At 32.1% G+C, this 18,830-nt stretch overlaps 1 protein-coding gene, 2 long non-coding RNA genes and 1 other non-coding gene across 4 annotated transcripts; all 4 read left to right on the top strand.

Moving 5' to 3' along the window:
- The first annotated feature begins 322 nt into the window (after positions 1-322).
- Positions 323-18,574, top strand: LOC143205272 (uncharacterized). Its single transcript, XM_076418470.1, has 4 exons — positions 323-461; positions 10,116-10,204; positions 18,085-18,309; positions 18,387-18,574. The coding sequence occupies exons 2-4, from the start codon at positions 10,121-10,123 to the stop codon at positions 18,465-18,467; spliced, it is 390 nt and encodes a 129-aa protein (XP_076274585.1). The 5' UTR covers positions 323-461; positions 10,116-10,120; the 3' UTR covers positions 18,468-18,574.
- Positions 6,164-6,623, top strand: LOC143205361 (uncharacterized). The gene is made up of 2 exons (XR_013007800.1): positions 6,164-6,413; positions 6,473-6,623. It is a non-coding gene; the product is annotated as an uncharacterized LOC143205361 (long non-coding RNA).
- On the top strand, positions 6,729-9,829 carry LOC143205360 (uncharacterized). Its single transcript, XR_013007799.1, has 3 exons — positions 6,729-6,910; positions 6,976-7,213; positions 7,273-9,829. It is a non-coding gene; the product is annotated as an uncharacterized LOC143205360 (long non-coding RNA).
- Positions 17,149-17,231, top strand: TRNAL-CAG (transfer RNA leucine (anticodon CAG)). Its single transcript has one exon. It is a non-coding gene; the product is annotated as a tRNA-Leu (tRNA).
- Positions 18,575-18,830: the final 256 nt, after the last annotated feature.

Here is an 18,830-nt window from a genome sequence, read left to right as displayed (position 1 = left end):
AGTTTTGATACTTCAATATTATACTCTAAATCTAACGGTATATGAGCGTTCTACGAAAGTACTTCTCTCGCTTGATTTTATTTTCAGTTCCTGCTAAAAATTAAGCAATTTTACACCCATCGTACCATCCGATAACACACAAAATAAAATGGAAAAACCCAATACAACACGATAGCAGTTATCATCCGATAAGGCACACGCCTGGTACTCGTTAAGAGCCTATAAAATATCAACAGCTTTTTCAGCCGTAACTGCATAGCAGGTCAGTGAAAAACCTATCGGAGGCCTAGCGAGAAAAAGAAACGACCGACCGTTTCATGCTCGATTGGGGTAGGAGTAATTCGGTCACCGTTCCTGCAGATCTCTTTGCCGCGCCTGCAGTGCCTGTAGTACCGAAACCAGCACCACTACCTTTCGATTGTCGGTTATTGTTCGTTCGATTTGATCAACTTAAACTACCGGTAAGTAAAGTTATTTTTATGGTAACACAAAATCCGACTAACAAACGGCTACCGTTATTTCTATATATATATATATATATAATTTTTCCTGTAATTTTAATGAATTTTCATTCATAATTAATGTATTTATGATGATACATTCGTCTTTGTTGACGTTGCTGCGTATGCGTGTATTGATAGCTGATCTGAATATAAACGACGGTAATTTTTTTTCATTTGAACCAACGTCGACTTGATTTAATTTATGCAAATGAATCTCGAATATCCTACGGCACATACAAAGCAAAGTATATCATTCTCGTCCTTAACTAGAGATCGAACAATCTATTTAATGCGTTTTGCCTTGAATTAATCGAGTATTTTTCATTTTCTCTTAGGCTAAGCCTACTATAAATGAGTTACTATGGAATACCGGAGCATTCGTGTTTTATTGCCGTTGAGATGACGTTGCATTCGCGACGTCGTAAAGGAAAATAAGTTGAAACGGGCAATTTTTTCGTTCTCGCTCACGATGGAACCAAGAACCAAATAATTATCGGTGATAATTACGTAAAACTACTTTCTAAAATTGTTTTCATAGCGTTTTAAAAAAGTGCATTGTGTTTTTCATATGTAGGTTGATTGAACAACTGGTTTTATTGCTGAGAATATATCGAAAATGCAGTTGAACTTTAATTTAGTGTTTTTCAAAACGAATTTATTCTTCGAACAGTAATTAATTCTATACAGGGAATGGACAAAATAATATGAATACCTGACACATAGACAATATTTATTGGTTAATAAAGTTGTGAGAATAGATTCGTACGGAGCCTGAGTACTTTCCAACGGAATCTTTTCTCGTTCTTGTACCAAAATATACGCTAATTAATTCAGTGAAGTTGGAGATGAAATTCTACTCCTCATTCTCTGCTCTAAAATTCCCTATAACGGTTGGATTATGTGGAGCTCTGGCGATTATACTGGCCAGGAAAGATGTTTGATGATATTTTGTTGTTCTTTAAACCAAGACTGAATACTTTTGACTGGCGCGTTATCATCTTGAAAACATTTGGCAGCAAGATGTTTGTAATGGTAAGAACGCTATCATTGAAGATATTGAGATATTAGTTCGCAAAAATCCGGCTAGTAGTGTGATTTTTTTATAACGTCTTTATTAGATACGCCTAGTACAATCTTAATTATACATTAACTTATTACTACTTTTTATTTGTACTTGGATTAATTCACAAGCAAGACGAGTGCCAGAAAATATCTGAATATGTATTCCTCAATTATAAAATTATAATAACTTAAGCTATAGTTTACACTAAAGGCATACACTTTATATATTCGTATGATTTGGTTCGCTTCAATCTCCTGACATCCTGTGCGCAGTCCTGCAGTTGTCTTGCTTTCACGCAAATCCATTTGATTTCCAGATCATTGTGCAGTTTTTCGTTGGTTACGTAGCGATAGGCATTGATAATCAATCGAAGAACTTTTTTTGACAGCGTTGGATGACTAGTTGATTTGAATTTTGAGTGCAACCCCATATTTGCACTCCATAGGTCCAAATTGGCTTTATATTTGTCTTATAAATCAACCTCTTTGATTTTAGATCAAGTTGAGAGTATCTTCCGACTAACCAGTATAGTTGTTTTATTTTGGCTCTAATGTGTTTTGCTTTTTGTCTAACATGATGTTAGTAGTGTGAACGAGAGGACGATATATCTGTGTACTACGATATTTCCGCCCATATAATAAAGGAACCCCCTCCATACTTGAGTGCAGGAAGCATACAGTCCAGATGATAGACTTCATTTAGAGTTCTTCATATATAAACCCGGCTGGTTTTAGGAAACAACATAAACGATGATCTATCAACTGTTCAAGTTTTAAGATAATTGCACTACTTTTTTCGCCGGCTTAGAGTTGGGTTCCGCTATAAAGGGATTCAAAATGGAAGCCTTTCCATGAATGTTAGATTTGTGAAGCTCGTACCGTACTGTTTTTTTGTTGAGATCGACTGTTACTTTTGCCGTGGTAGTTTTTTCTGTCTGGTCACAATCCTTTTTAATGTTTAATTGTTAAATGCAAAATTGTGTCCACTATTTCTATTCATTAATGATGTTTTACCATCTTTTGTGTATGCCCTCATTACCCTGGATAATGTTGCTCGTAAAATGTTAGATTGTTCAGTGGTTTTTATCAGAAATGCTTCCGCTACCTTTCACCGGATACTTGTTTTAACTGTCGCAGAACAATGCGTATAATATATTTTGATATGTAAAATGAATACCACATATGCGATGCATAATTTAGAGGGATAGAGGGTGATGCCAACATGAAACAAGATGTATTATATCATATGTTATTTTTTTTCTATCCCCTTTACTTGTTCCATCAATATATCTATGAAATAATAGTTTTATCACGTGTTTAAAAATGCATTTACTTATAAAAGTTAAACACTAATCGGTGATATATGTGCCCTTTTAAACGAAGACCTCTTGCCACCCTTCTGGTAAATGCTTAATTCTGTTACTATATGACTTCTGGTAGTTCTAATAAATACTAACGTTCACAGGCTCTTTTTGTTGATAACCATATTACATGGAGTAATTTTGAAGAGATCGCAAGAAGTGTTAGTCAGATGGGGCCAGGTCCGGGCTGTACGATACATCAACATCTAATAGTTAATCTCTCTGAATTTTTACCGAATCCCTAAATATGTGTATATTTAGATTAAGTTCTTATTGATCAATTATGGTGGTTATTTTGTAATTTCTTGTTTTAATAATTAGTTGTTGGTAGTAGAGAGTCGAATTAATAGCTTCACCAGGTTCCACCAGCTCATGATGAACAATTCCTTTCCAGTTACAGCCAATACTTTTAATCGCCTTTCTTGGCGTAAATATGGGCTCTGAAACAGTTTGTGAAGCTTGCCCAGGTTTCTGAAAACCTTAGGTACCCTCATTTCTCTTTAAATGATTCTATATCGGTAAAATGTATTTATGTCAACAAGTATTGTTGAATTGGTTTTCTTTGTACATTCGCATTTATAATCTTCTTTAGTTTGATCCTAAACATAAGTCCATAAACATAAAATGGCAACACCTCATCAATCTATCATTAACCAAGTCAATAGCATTTGATGAATGTTCTTCACGTATAATTTAATTGTTTAGTTCTATTGTTGAGCATTTGTAGTACTTCGGCGTTTTAATGATAATGTAATATCTCTTGATGTTGGTGATGGCCATAGGTACCTTTAGATCTTTGTGGATGTCCTCATATCTAACATACAATTTATTAAGTTATTTATGTTTCTATAATTAAGAGACTAATTTAAACATATGTTACTTAAATATGCTTTTACGGTATCCACATTATAATATCAGAAATGCATTTGATATATAACATTAATTAATATAATAACTGCCTGTTTGTTAAAATATAGTTTCAAGATAGACAATGAAAATTATTCCATGCGCATCTCAAAATACAGACGCCATAACCTTGCCAGCCGACTGTTGCGTTTTCGCACGTTTTGGAGCGGGTTCATCCTGTGAAGTCTACTCGGATGACTGTCGATTGAACTTCGGAGTGAAATGATGGAGCCATATTTCATCCATTGTCACATAGCGACGCAAAAACTTGGGTTTATTACGCCTGATCATCTTCAAACACTGCTCCGAATCATTAACTCGTCATTTTTTTTGGTTAAAAGTGATCTCGCGCGGCACCCACTTTGCACAGAGCTTTCTCATACCCATATAATCGGGAATGATATGGTGTACGCGTTCAGTTGTTATCTTTAGAGTGTCTGCTATTTCATTCAATTTCAATTTACGGTAATTCAAAATCATTTTGTGGATTTTTTAAATGTTTTCGTCGGTAACAACCGTTTTTGGGCGTCCACTGCGTTCACCGTTTTCGGTGCTTATTTCACCGCGTCTAAACTTAGTTAACCAATCCTTAATGGTTGATTTTTCTGGGACAGTGTCCGGAAATTCGGCATCAAGCCAAGTTTTTGCTTCAACTGTATATTTTTTCTTCAAGCTGAAATATTTTATCAACACGCGAAATTCCATTTTATCCATTTTTTTGCACAATAACAAAAGTTTCTTCACTGGAACGGCTATAATTCACAAACTAATGATCCAATGGCTGTCAAATTTATACACGCATCTTTTGAGGGTTAGGGCTAACTAAAATATGGATTTAATTCTAGTAGCGCCATCTATGTGTCATGACGGGGACTTTTCAATTGATCTTTTATACAATTTAGAAATGTTTATTAAATTTAAAATTTTAAATTAATTTTTCAAAATCTAGATTTATAAAATAGATAATCAAAATAATTGATAGGTTCAAGGATAGATTCTCATATGTCACATATCTTATTGCGATAGCCTTAATCATTAGTAATGCTTTAAAATGTTTATACATTTACTGTCTATGAGTTCCATTAATGCAAATTATGTGGTTGGTTTCATTTTAACTGCCACGTATTTTCATTACTTCATTTATGTATCCGTACAGTGTATACTATGTCTCCAGAACCACAGTAATTACTAATTGTCCTTAAGTAAGAGCAATTCTTCTCAGCTGTTCTCTGCTCACCAGACATCAGCTTAAATTAAAAGCTGATTTTGAGAAATCTGAATATCTATGTTCTTTCTAGTACAGCGGACACTTCAAGTTATTTTCTCTACAAAAATATAAAATGCAACTATACGTGATTATTCTATTCTTAATAGTTTTTTATTCAAACTTGCATAAACTCTGTAATAGCTCTAACATTACGGAAACCGAAAATTACACAAAATCAAAATGAAATGACTACGTTTAATAACGTTTCAACTTTTTTTTTGTTTTAATATGGTTTCAATTTGATCTCCGCCAGATTTATTTTAAAAAGTACGCCCTCCGTGATTGATTTGCGTACAAAAAAAACGGCGAATAATCTACCGTATAAGAGTTGGAGCTGGAAGCACTTAAAATATTCATTTATATATTTTGTCGCCCATCTGACTACTATTCCTGGTTGCTTGATTTGGGCGTGTTTCATTTTATTGGAATACACTTATCTGTAGCGCATATTATATAAACATTTTAGACCTAACAATTCTTCCTCTATATAAGCTTTAACCCTGCCGAATTTCACACTTCCAGGTACCATTGTTTTCCTCAAAAAGTGAGACAAAATTTTCGCTAAGCCGATTAATATTGTCGGATTGTCGCCCAAGCACATGACAATTTTCTTGAGCTTCATGCCCAGCTCTGCTCATTTCCTTTTAACATGCTTTATTAAGAAAAAGTAGTTTCTTTATTAAATTAATGATACTATCTAGAAATAGCTATTAAATCTTTATATATTACAATTATTCTTAAAAAATATATTCTAAACAAGGAATCAATAATATTATAAAACATCAAGCCATCGAATGAAAAAACAAAAACATGTTATAGATAAATTATAGATTCGTCATAAAGACTGGAAACTAAATCAACATTTTACAGACATATACAAATATTAATGCGACTACTGCGCTTAAAATAACCGTGGAATAAAAGGTGCATTGGCCATTTTGAATTTTCTCAGTTTTGAAACGTCGAAATCAATGTGGTTTTGCAATTATCATATTTAGTGCAATAACCAGAAAAGTGAGTTATGTTGTTTTTTTTCGGCTACCAACCGAAAATACCTTACATGCGAGGAAACATTTTCAGGAAGAGTGCAAATGTCTACCACATGAATTGCCTGAAAATTCCATTTCGATCCATTTAAACATCGCGGTTTCATTGCTTACCAGGAAAAAACTACCAAAACAAGAAGAGTTCCTTTATAGTGTATGACTGGTGATGAAAAGTTGATCTATTATGACAATACCAATCATAGAGAGTCATGGGTTAGTCCAGGAGGAGGAGGAATATTCATGACCGAAAGTTTTTGCTGTGTAGTTGGTGGGATCAGCAACCTGTAGTGTTTTACGAGCTCTTTAAACCGAATGAAACTGTTACAGAACATGTCTACGAACGTCGACTGAACACACTGAATAACGTATTGTTGCAAAAAAAAAACGCCAGCAATAGTGAATAACAGATGGATAGTCATCATCTTGCATTCAACGCTTGATTATATGGTGCAAGAATTGGGGAAATATGAGGGTTGACCATTTTAAAATATATTCTAAACAAAGAATCAATAATATTATAAAACATCAAGTAATCGAACGAAAAAAACAAAAAACAAAAACATGTTATAGATAAATTATTAATTCGTCATAAAGACTGGAAAGTAAATCAACATTTTACAGACATATACAAATATTAATGCAACTATTGCGCTGAAAATAACCGTGGAATAAAAGGTGCATTGGCCATGATGAATTTTGCCAATTTTGAAAAGTCGAAATCAATGTCGTTTTGCAATTATCATATTTGGTATAATAACCAGAAATGTAAGTTATGTTGTTTTTTTCAGCTACTAAACGAAAATACCTTACATGCGAGGAAAAATTTTCAGGAAGAGTGAAAACGTCTACCACATGAATTGCCTGAAAATTCCATTTCGATCCATTTAAACATCGCGGTTTCATTGCTTACCAGAAAAAAACTACCAAAAAAAAGAAGAGTCTTTTTTATAGTGTATTGTGACTGGTGATGAAAAGTTGATCTATTATGGCAATATAATCATAGAAAGTCATGAGTTAGTCCAGGAGGAGGAGGAATATTCATGACCGAAAGTTTTTGCTGTGTAGTTGGTGAGATCAGCAACCTGTAGTGTTTTACGAGCTCTTTAAACCGAATGAAACTGTTACAGAACATGTCTACGGACGTCGACTGAACACATTGAATAACGTATTGTTGCAAAAAAACGCCAGCAATAGTGAATAACAGATGGATAGTCATCATCTTGCATTCAACGCTTGATTATATGGTGCAAGAATTGGGGAAATATGAGGGTTGACCATTTTAAAATATATTATAAATAAAGAATCAATAATATTATAAAACATCAAGCAATCGAACGAAAAAAACAAAAAACAAAAACATGTTATAGATAAATTATAAATTCGTCATAAAGACTGGAAACTAAATCAACATTTTGCAGACATATACAAATATTAATGCAACTATTGCGCTGAAAATAACCGTGGAATAAAAGGTGCATTGGCCATGATGAATTTTACCAATTTTGAAACGTCGAAATCAATGTCGTTTTGCAATTATCATATTTGGTGCAATAACCAGAAATGTGAGTTATGTTGTTTTTTTCCGGCTACTGAACGCCAGACGTTATGACCAATGTCAATGTCGGGTTGCATCAAAGCTTCGTCGAAAAAACGCGGAAATCACAAGGCTAAAGGAATTTTGAAGAGTGAGATAGACCGAGGTGGTTGAGAAACGGTACACCAGAATGGGTTGACCTAGAAGGCGGTTGGTTTGTCAATATTATCAAGTTTGCGGGAGATTTTCTATTGTTTATTATAAGCGTGGATATCGACCGATTAGTGTTAGGAAATCTGTTGAGATTTCTTAAGATGTTTTTTCTTGTTGTTGATTGGAAGCTGTTGTACGGCATACCATGTCTTTAGTGTGAAAAATTACTAACAGGTCAATTGTAAAGTCCCCGGCGTACCATAGTAAAACACATTTTTTTGGCAAAATTAGTTTGTTTTATTCAACATAATTCCCTTCGAGTGTTACACACTGATTATAACGACCCTCCAACTTTTCGATACCATTTTTGTAGTACGATTTGTCCTTTGCTTCAAAATAGGTCTCAATTTCGTCGATCACCTCTTCATTCGACGAACATTTCTTGCCAGCGAGAATTCTTTTGAGATCTGAGAACAGGAAATAGTCGATGGGGGCCGGATCTGGAGAATACGGTGGATGAGGAAGCAATTCGATGGATTTTTGCCATTGTTTTCACTGACTTGTGACACGGTGCATTTTATTGGTGAAGCAGCACTTTCTTTTTTTTAAGTGCGGTCGTTTTTCGGCGATTTCATCCTTCAAACGATCGAATAACGCTACGTAATAGTCTCTGTTGATGGTCCTTCCTTTTTCAAGGTAGTCAATGAATATTATTCTATGTTCATCAAGTGGAGACGCCATAACCTTGCCAGTCGAGTGTTTTTTTTCCACTCTTTGAAGCTGGTTCATTGTGTGCAGTCCACTCGAATAACTGTCGATTGGACTTCGGAGTGCAAAATCTCGGATTTATTGTGCTTGATTATTTTCAAACACTGTTCCGAATTATCAATTTGTCCTTGTTTTGGTCAAAAGTGAGGTCGCACGGCACCCACGTTGCATATAGCTTTCTCATACCCAAATATTCGTGAATGATATGATGTATACCTTCAGTTGATATCTTTAGAGTGTCTGCTATTTCATTCGGTTTCAATTTACGGTTATTCAAAATTATTTTGTGGCTTTGTTAATGTTTTCGTCGGTAATAACCTCTTTTGTATGTCCACTGCGTTCACTGTCTTCGGTACTCATTTCACCACGTCTGGAGTTACCAATCATTGTCAAGTTTTTGTTTCAACTGTATTTTGTCCCTTCAAAAAGCAATATTTTATCAATACGTGAAATTCTTTTTTAACCATTTTTTTCACAATAACAAAAGTTGCTTCACTCAAAATGCTATAATTTACAAACTAATGGTCCGACAGCAGTCAAATTTATGCACGCTTCTTTGAGAGTTAGGGCTAATTAAAAATATATATGCTTTTAAGTTACATACATACATAGATGGGGCTACTAGAACCCCATCTATGTGTCAGGCCCAGGACTTTTTATATTGAACTTTTCCAATAAATCGGAAATAATGTGAACAAATTATTAAAGTACATGTAAATGCCTAATATTTATATTTTATATCTTTCATGTTTTGTAAAACATAACACCAATAATAGAAAATGAAATTTGCAAATGTTATTTCATGATGTTCATGATAAAATTGTCTAAATCTCATGTTTTAATTGAATGATTGCTATTCAATTTTCACATTCAAATTGATTTACGAAAATTCTGTCAATTGTTATTATTGATATAGTCAATATACTGATATAAATATGAAACGATCAAAATTAATCATAAATAACATATTGAAAGAAATAATTATCCACAGAGAGTTAAACTATAAGGTCATGTATTAGTATCGGCTGTTTTGATGGAATTTGGACATTAAGTCTTTATAATCCATCATAGATCACTTTGAATTGGTCAAGGTTGTGCTAAAATTTGTGTGTACTTATGTGAGGTTTTAGTTTTCTGTTTTAAACGAACATAACGGAAGTATGATAAAACTGAATGCCTCTAAAAGCTTATGATTACAGCTTTGTAGGTAAGACTTGTTCTTTCTGGCAGTCAAAAAAAATTCGGAGTCACCGAATTGGTGAAATAACTGCAGATGGACCAACAATAACTGTTAATAAACACGATAAATTACTAGTATTTAATAAAATTATGTTTTATCACACCTACCGTACTTATGGTTTTAGATTAATTTTGTTCTACCCATTTTTTGTATTTTATTTTATATAACAACCAAAACCGTAACCATACGACAATCTATATCAAAGTTTAAAGTTGGATATAGCGTTTTTTTCGATGTATATTTTACTTATTGACTTTTATATAACCCTGTTGCAGGTAGAATGATGAAATTCGTGACAGTAGTAGGTTTTTGCTTGATCGGGATCACCATAGCCATGCCCGCCAGTAACGAGCAATTAGATAAGGTAAGTAAAAGCTGTTTTTAGGCCGGAATGTGTTTCGTGAGACGGAACTTAAGTGAAGTAACATGTAGACTGTTTGGTACTAGTTGAGTTTCGATGGTATTTTATCAATATTTATAGCGTACCTGTCAGTAATGATATTAATTACATTTAGTTACTACTGATGATCAACATTTAGTTACTAATTACAACTTTCTAAGACCATTAATTATTGCAGGTCAACGTGAAATTTGACTGAGCTAGGGATTATGAAAAGTTAAATGGATTTGGAGAAAGTATATATATATATATATATATATATATATATATATATATATATATATATATATATATATATATATATACCAAATAGATAAATGTGCGCGAACTACAATACGAACTGATTAATAGACACATAAAGTGAAATTTAATAATCTCTAGAATAAGTTAGAACAGTATCTAGGGTAACATTTGTATTATAAGTTGTACAGCAGATCACTTACTGACTTACTGATCTTCTACATGTCAGGATAGTTATATCATATAACGGAAATAATATAATAACACTTGTTGCTCACGGACTACACTAAAGGTATATCGCGCTGAATCAGTTTGTAGGAGACGTAATATGGGGCATCAACGATGACTCAAAATACAATTCCGTAACTTCTGGAGGTTAGCTATGTTAGATTTGCTAGTTGTGCCCCACAGTACAATACCATAGGTCCAAGTGGGACTAAGTATTGACTAGTGTTTACGCCCTATCAGACAATATATTTGGTTTAATTTAATCCCAAGCTGTTTCTTAAGTTCATGATTATTCAATTTTACTAAGGGACATGTTCTTCTACAAAGAGTGAATGTCACATTGGTATTTTCTGTCTCATTTGCTTTGATACGCCATGTTTTCAACTACAATTCGACTTTTTTAAGATGAAGTTGAAGGTTTCTTGTGGTTGATATTGGACCCTCGTGTGATGAAAAAACCACTGTATTGTCGGCATATGTTCCAACAGTAGTGATTCTTGAGATCGGTGGGTCAGCTCTACACAATAGATATAACCATGATCCAAGAACACTGCCCTGCGGAACACCTGAAAAGATTGGGTGTAGGTCAGTGTATTCGTCACCCTGTTTGACAATAAAACGTCTGTCTGTGAGGTAGGATTTCAGTAGTTGAAAGTGCGTATGGCGCAAAACATTTTTCAATTTAACATGCAGGTCAGTGTGCCACATCTTGTCGAAGGTCTGAGAAATATCGAGGAATGCAGCGGAGCAATATTTTTTATCGTTTAAGTTTTTGTTAATTTCGTTGACTAATCTATGTATTCCAACTTTATAAAGTGAAGATTGGATTTTCCGGTTTTAGCTCTTTGCTGTCTCTGTTACTTACTCTCTGTTATTACCATACCATCAGCAAATGTAGTAGCTGTGCTATATAATCTTGTCGGAAGGATTACTGGTCAACAGAATTTTTGACTGAGATCGGAAATTGTAAAAAATTAGACGGATTTATCGATAATTAGGCGAATATATAGTTTGAGGGAATTTACTTTAGTATCTGGAAGACCGGTTGATCAATTTATTTAAATGTTAAAAAAATTAATATATTTTTTTTTACTAATATATGAGAATATATATAACATACCAACGCATAATTTTTTATGTTAATTGCTAACATATACATGGTGAGGAAGTACTTCGAATTTTTATCCGTATTTGGTCCTTAGAAGAAAATTAAATTAATATCATTAATTTCTATTATCATATCAAATTTTCAAAATAGCGGAAATAGTTTAAAGCTGAACGCTATTATATTTTTTCTGTCATGTTTATAAATAATTTATCTTATTGATCCCCAAATTCAGTTCTTTATCATATTTTCCCTGTTTTTGGTTGTAATAACATTGTTTTTTAGTCAATAATATCTTGATGGCAACATCCTGATTGTTCATTTTAGTGCTCACTCATGTTGTTTTTACCCTACGCCCGAATTGACCTAAATGATCATAGAGCAAATGTAATTTCAGACGTACTTTGCATCCCATAGTTCTAAAGTCATCTAACAAGCTATCAAGTAGTTCTTCACAATATACAACTTTGTTATTCCCTAAAAATTCAGATACATTTTTTTTAATGTAAATGTTTAAACCTTTCATCTAGCTCTAAATTTGTTGAGCAAATTCTATTGCTTCAAACTGGAATCCAAATCTGTATCTTACTCTTCGAAAAATTATAATCACTTATTAAGTCCTTAAAACCTTTCTGAGAAAAGAAAATGCAGTTTTAGTGACAGTGCCAATTCTTCATTTTCGATATTTTAATATGAACTCTGAGATTTGCTTGATTGAAACGATTTTTAGAAGGTTCAGATACTGGATTTTGTATGTGAGATTGGAGTAGAATTTTATTTTACGTCTTCTAGCAGGATTATCTACGCAAAAATAACAGTAATCGACATGGTCTTTCAGCTTTCACCAAATTCTCGGTAATGCGAGTTTCATTTTCCGTTTCTCACCTCAATTTTAATCTTAAAATGGTAATACATAGGATAAAAATAAACATTTGTTGTGATAACACTAACCTTTATAGCTTTTACGAAGCTTTTTACTAAATAAAATGTCATATCTCGCACTTTAATAAGTATATGATATAAATAAAAAGAAGCATTGACATCATATTTACACTTTCTAGGTGGCATCTTAATCATTTTATGTTTTCTATAAAACAGTTAGTAGATCTTATAATAAATATTTTATTTATTTTATTACTTAAGCGTCATCTTTAGATACTCTCAACCTCTTTATTTTTTTCTATATGTTAGGAATACCAGAACTATTTAATACTTTGTGTTATATACGATAATAAAAAATAGTATTACTATCCTAACTACCACAAAAATTAAACATTCTATGTAACATGAATAGTTTTCCTTTATTTTGGGGCATAGTGAATAGAAAAATCATAAAGTCGTTGCAATATGAGTTGTGTAATTAATATTTACGCACTAATATTTGGTAACAGAATACATGATATAACTGCTGATTAACAATTTATTTTAGTTATTAAACTTTAATTATATAATTTAGTTCCAATTTTAATTTATTATATAATATATAAAGTACAAATTTGTGGAGTACAAATACATTTTGCTAGTTATGTATACATAGTGTTAGTTATGTAGTATTGTTAATTTCCTCCTTATTTATAAGAATAAGGTGGAAATGTTTTGCCTGTTAATCTTTTGCCATGTGAGAATAATATATCGTATATTAATAATCAAAGCAAGTAGTAATCAGAAGGGCTAATGTTTGGTGAATAATGTGTATAGGATGGTGTTTCCACTATTTAATAATTTTTTATTTTATACCTGATTCAAATGCATCATCTGCAATCTATGAAGTTTATGCGTCGAATTTCATACATTTTGGTCCTATTTTTATGTCCATTGTTATGATTTGATCAAATTTAAGTTTCCTGGGCACTTGGAAAGTAGTAATGGCAATTTATCTCACAAATTAAAGAGAGTTCTCTTAATTGGATGCTTATTGAGATCAAAACTTTAAATAAACAAAGAAAATATATAAGGCATCAATATAAAATCATTAATATTTCAAGGTTATGTAACTGACACTTGTTGAAATGTTTTGCCTGTTAATCTATTGCCATGTGAGAATAATATATCGTATATCAATAATCAAAGCAAGTAGTAATCAGAAGGGCTAATGTTTGGTGAATAATGTGTATAGGATGGTGTTTCCACTATTTAATAATTTTTTATTTTATACCTGATTCAAATGCATCATCTGCAATCTATGAAGTTTATGCGTCGAATTTCATACATTTTGGTCCTATTTTTATGTCCATTGTTATGATTTGATCAAATTTAAGTTTCCTGGGCACTTGGAAAGTAGTAATGGCAATTTATCTCACAAATTAAAGAGAGTTCTCTTAATTGGATGCTTATTGAGATCAAAACTCTAAATAAACAAAGAAAATATATAAGGCATCAATATAGAATCACTAATATTTCAAGGTTATGTAACTGACATATCTCCCGCCTTACCACATGTTGTCTACTGTCGATTTATATATACAATCAGGGGTGTGCAACTCCAATGGTAAGTAGTGGGGCAAAGTTTTGTTTAGTTCAATCATTGGCGGCGCTGACAACGTGAGTTTGATTGGTTAGTTCAAAATAGTTATGTAGACACCTGTAAGGAAAATACTTTGCTTTTATTGGTCTGCCATTTCGCCTGATTACTTTGTGACGTCACATTTATTGGCCAATAGTATTTAAATGAAAATCAAATTTAATTTTTAAAATTAATTTATTAAAATAAAATCCTATACAAATATACATAAGTGTAAATAATATAAATGTATTTAAAAAAAAGTAAAAAAAAACAATTATGAACTCTATTCTAGGCAAAATTAAAATATCTATAGTTCTTTTATAACGCCGTCCCATATCTGTTTAGTGTCATCAATTTTATGGGATCTGTTAGAGTTCTAACTTATCTTGATATATTGAAGGTACACTTTAAATCCTTCCCTGTTGATACTGCATTAACTTCATTAAACGAAAAATACAATCACACCTGATAATAACTTTTAAAATTTGGTCTTGAAAATCATTATGGATTGGACAGTTGAAACACTAAAAATTTATGTGTTTTTAAACATATTTAGATTTTAGAGTATTTAATCTTTGCAACTACTTAATATAGAATGTAGACAAATATTGCATGTTGTCTCTTTTTCAGAAGTTTTGTTAAATAGCCTGAAATAAGACTAAAATACAATATTAGACTCTTGTTTTTCTCAGAGCAAAGTTCTCTGGAACTGAAAATATAGACTCAACTGGTGATTTAACAACCTCAAGAGGTACTAGATCTCCCGTTAAAAAAGAATATAAGTTATCCAACATGTTCATCTTCTTCACAATTTTCTCCGGGAGGATGATGTGAAAAAATTGAAGTGATGATGACCTTTTAAAGATTTCTCGAACATACTAGGTGAAGGATGCTGTTTCTACCTCCATGACCTCTAATAGATCCAACAAAATTTTTTAAGCAATTAAGATTTCTTAAACAAATGTAGTTTTTTGTAAATTTAGACGAAATAGATTCCTTTAAGATAATAAATCCCGTAAAAGTAGCAATTAAATTTTTAATTGATGGCACCGTAACAAATATTTTCTTAACAAGGCCATCAATTTTAAATATACAATAGCTCTACTATAAAATTATTGAACACTGATTGTTCTAAAAAGTTAAAGTATTACAAATATTTTAGGGATATTTTACAATTAAAAGTAGTATTTATTACTACTAATTATCCAGTTATCTTAATTATTACCTTCTTGTAAGATCTTCTTTTATGTAGAGACATCACACTGACAGCATACGAACAACTTGGTAGATTAATTGAATTTTATAAGCACTAATATCTTCATAAGTAGGTTTTGATTTTCTGTAAACAAACAATATATAAACAGACACGTAGTAGATAGATAATTTTATATGTACCCGATAAAAACAATGTTGGATATGCATTTACCCTAATACCTGTTCGTGAAGGAAGGGTAAATCTAAATTTTTCACTAAAATTTACGTGACGGACACCATGACGTTGATATATTTGCATTGTGGTTTATCCAGATAACTTACTACTATCTATTTGATCAACCCATTTTTGGAAAGGAACGAGATCATTCCTTAGGAAACGATGTTTAACTTTTAATTTAATCGACCAATCACGTTGCATGTTAGTGGCGGCACCAGGAATTTAAACTAGCCAATCACAATTTGCGATCGCAGCGCTACCATTGATTGAACTAAACAAAACATTTCCCCAAGGTCGCCTATGCCGTGAAATTTCAATTTTTTCTATGTGCACAATATAATTAATAATTTGACATAATATTAATAAACTTTCATTACTTGCAGACACACGAGAGATGGATGAAATCATAATATAGTTTGGTTTTACTTTATATTAAGCTTTTTAAAGATGAGTTTCACGATGTGTTAAACTGATTTACATGCAATTTTTTTTTACAAAGTTTAAAACAAAATCTTTTATTTTACTTGTAAACTATTTTTTAATTTTGATAGGAAGAAGTGGCGACTTGTTTGAACAACTTTATAGACAATACTATTGATCCAAACCTATTTTAACATAATATAAAAGAAAAACTTAGTAAGACTAAACACATCATTTTAATAGTGGTAATTAAAATTAATTTGCATTAATGTATCTATAGCTTTCTCATTTATATTTTAAATAAATTAAATTAATTTCTATTGCTATGTTGAAAAATATAATCGTTTCAACATGAATATTTATAATAATGAGCTAATATATTTTAATTAGTTTCAGAAAATAATATTAATTATCTTTAACCAGCTTACAATTAGTTTTAAAGAATTTTTTTTTTTTGAAATGGAACATAGAAAGGTCACAACGCTGTCGAATACACAGAAACAAGCGAGGTTCACAAAAGATCATACTCCCAAGATATTGATAGTGTTATTTATAACCTAGAAGAGAACGTAGTAAGTAATTCCTGTCAAAATTTCGATCACCATCACAGCTTTCTGTAGATATTGAACGCTATATATCCACGATCTTTATGTATCACACCTAAAAACTATACACTTCGCTGTCGCTTATTTTATGTAACCAAGAATAATTAGAATATTCCTGGTAACACAACTCTTTCAAAGAATCGCCTATATTAATAATATCATTTCACCGTTGGCTTTCACTTTACTTTCGTCAAACTTTTAACGACTTTCTTCAAAGAAAAAACATTTTTGGTGAAAGATATTTATTTCTTGGGTTTGTTATGTCATATTTGTAAATATACATTAATTTATTCTTGACAGTTAAACCGACGCAATGCTAATAAACGCTCATAATGTGCATGGAACAATAAAAGTGAGGTTACATTATCATTCGCAGTCAGGATGGCCGAGCGGTCTAAGGCGCTGCGTTCAGGTCGCAGTCCACTCTGTGGGCGTGGGTTCGAATCCCACTTCTGACATATTTTTTTTTAAATTACTAAAGTTGTACTTAACGTATATTTGTGGTTAAAATATACTGTTGCTGTTATATACTGAAATGACTTTTTTGATATAATTTATGAATTATTTTTCTATGTATTTGTTGTATTGTTATATAATTTTATGCGGTTATTAATGGTTCATATATCTGACACTTCCTGAGATTTATTATTGGTTGTATAACATGCACTGATTTTTTAATTTATATGTTGAGTAATTATTTCTGCACAATACGTAATATAATAATTAGTATTGTCATCGTCAACTTGAATATTTGAAAAAGTATTTTAAATAATTTTTCATCCTTTAAATAGAAAAAGAAGAATTAGGGTTAGGAATTCTTTACTTCTAGTTTTTCAAGTAATTTCAATTTTTTTTGCATATAAGCATAGCAATTAGTTAATTTTATGCCTTTAAAAACCTATAAAATATTTTTTAAATGAAACAAGTCGATTACAGCGGCAATCCGAGTAAATAACCGGCCTGCAGACTTTCTAAAAAAACAAGGCTGATCTCCATGATCTCAGTATGTCCGACCTGTATTAAACGACGTTCTAATCTGAATGAAGTCTTGCTGATATTAATTTTGTTCCGATGCATTTAAACGAAAGCCTTTTCGTCTAACAGATGTGGCGAATTTATGTTATATAATTTACGAGTAACACCTTGATTAGGTAGAAAGTAAATGCATTCTAGCAAATTATATAAAGATATGCAGGTTATGCAACCAGCGGGCATATCACGTGTGAAGTTACCGATAGTACTAGGAAAACGTTTTCATCTAGCGACCTGCGCTTTTGTTATATCGCTAATGGTGTCGCAATTTTGTTTCAGGCCACCGTTAATGACGTATCGGTGAACTCAGTTTCGGAAGAGAAGAAAGGCGACCCCGCACAACAGCAATCCGAAAAACAGGAGGTAATACCGTCCACCGTGGAAATCAGCGGGATTACCACGGGCGTCAATCCCGTTCCCGCTAATCCTGCTGCGCCTACAAACACGTCCAAACCTCAAAGAAGCGGTTCTATGTTTGCCCGATTTATTGACGACATATTTCAAGTATGTAACGCCCAGATACAGGCAACCAAATGAACACCGCATCGACATTTTCAACTTTGTTTCACATTTTGTTACAGATCCCAATCACTGTTCTCCAGAACGTGGCCAAACTTATCACCAATCCGTTTACTCAATCGAAGAAAGAGGCTGGTAGATAAGACACCATGTTAATAATATACTAGAGATCTTTAGTTATCTAAGATTTATTTTATTGTAAATATTTTATTTTTGTAATGTTTTTTTAAATAAAGATATGTATATATAACGAGGCTTCTTTGAACCAGTCCTCATAGGTTGTTTCATATTTATAAACTGTATTTAATGAAACGTTTTTTGATGATATTAATTCTTTTGATTTGAATTGAAAAATCATTTGTTTATTTATCTGTTATATACTGTAAACTAAAAAATAGTAATGTTTAAAAAAACATTTTGAAGATAGTATACATTTATTGTATTACTGGTTGTATACATTAACATGTATTGTTATTTGACACATAACATACATAAAGACCAATTTG

This window comes from Rhynchophorus ferrugineus, unplaced genomic scaffold (genome assembly GCF_030347505.1).
Source record: "Rhynchophorus ferrugineus isolate W39M unplaced genomic scaffold, kcgeb_rfMv2 rfM11, whole genome shotgun sequence".
Classification (NCBI taxonomy): Eukaryota; Metazoa; Arthropoda; class Insecta; order Coleoptera; family Curculionidae; genus Rhynchophorus; species Rhynchophorus ferrugineus.
Note: the sequence above shows the minus strand (reverse complement) of the source record. Positions and strands in the feature narration are given on the sequence as shown.

What these genes read in the sequence shown, in the direction of transcription:
- LOC143205272 (XM_076418470.1), top strand. Translation starts at nt 10,121, where the DNA reads ATGATGAAATTCGTGACAGTAGTAGGTTTTTGCTTGATCGGGATCACC. An exon ending in GTAACGAGCAATTAGATAAG is followed by an intron (nt 10,205 to 18,084) that starts GTAAGTAAAAGC and finishes ATTTTGTTTCAG; the next exon opens with GCCACCGTTAATGACGTATC. An exon ending in TTATTGACGACATATTTCAA is followed by an intron (nt 18,310 to 18,386) that starts GTATGTAACGCC and finishes ATTTTGTTACAG; the next exon opens with ATCCCAATCACTGTTCTCCA.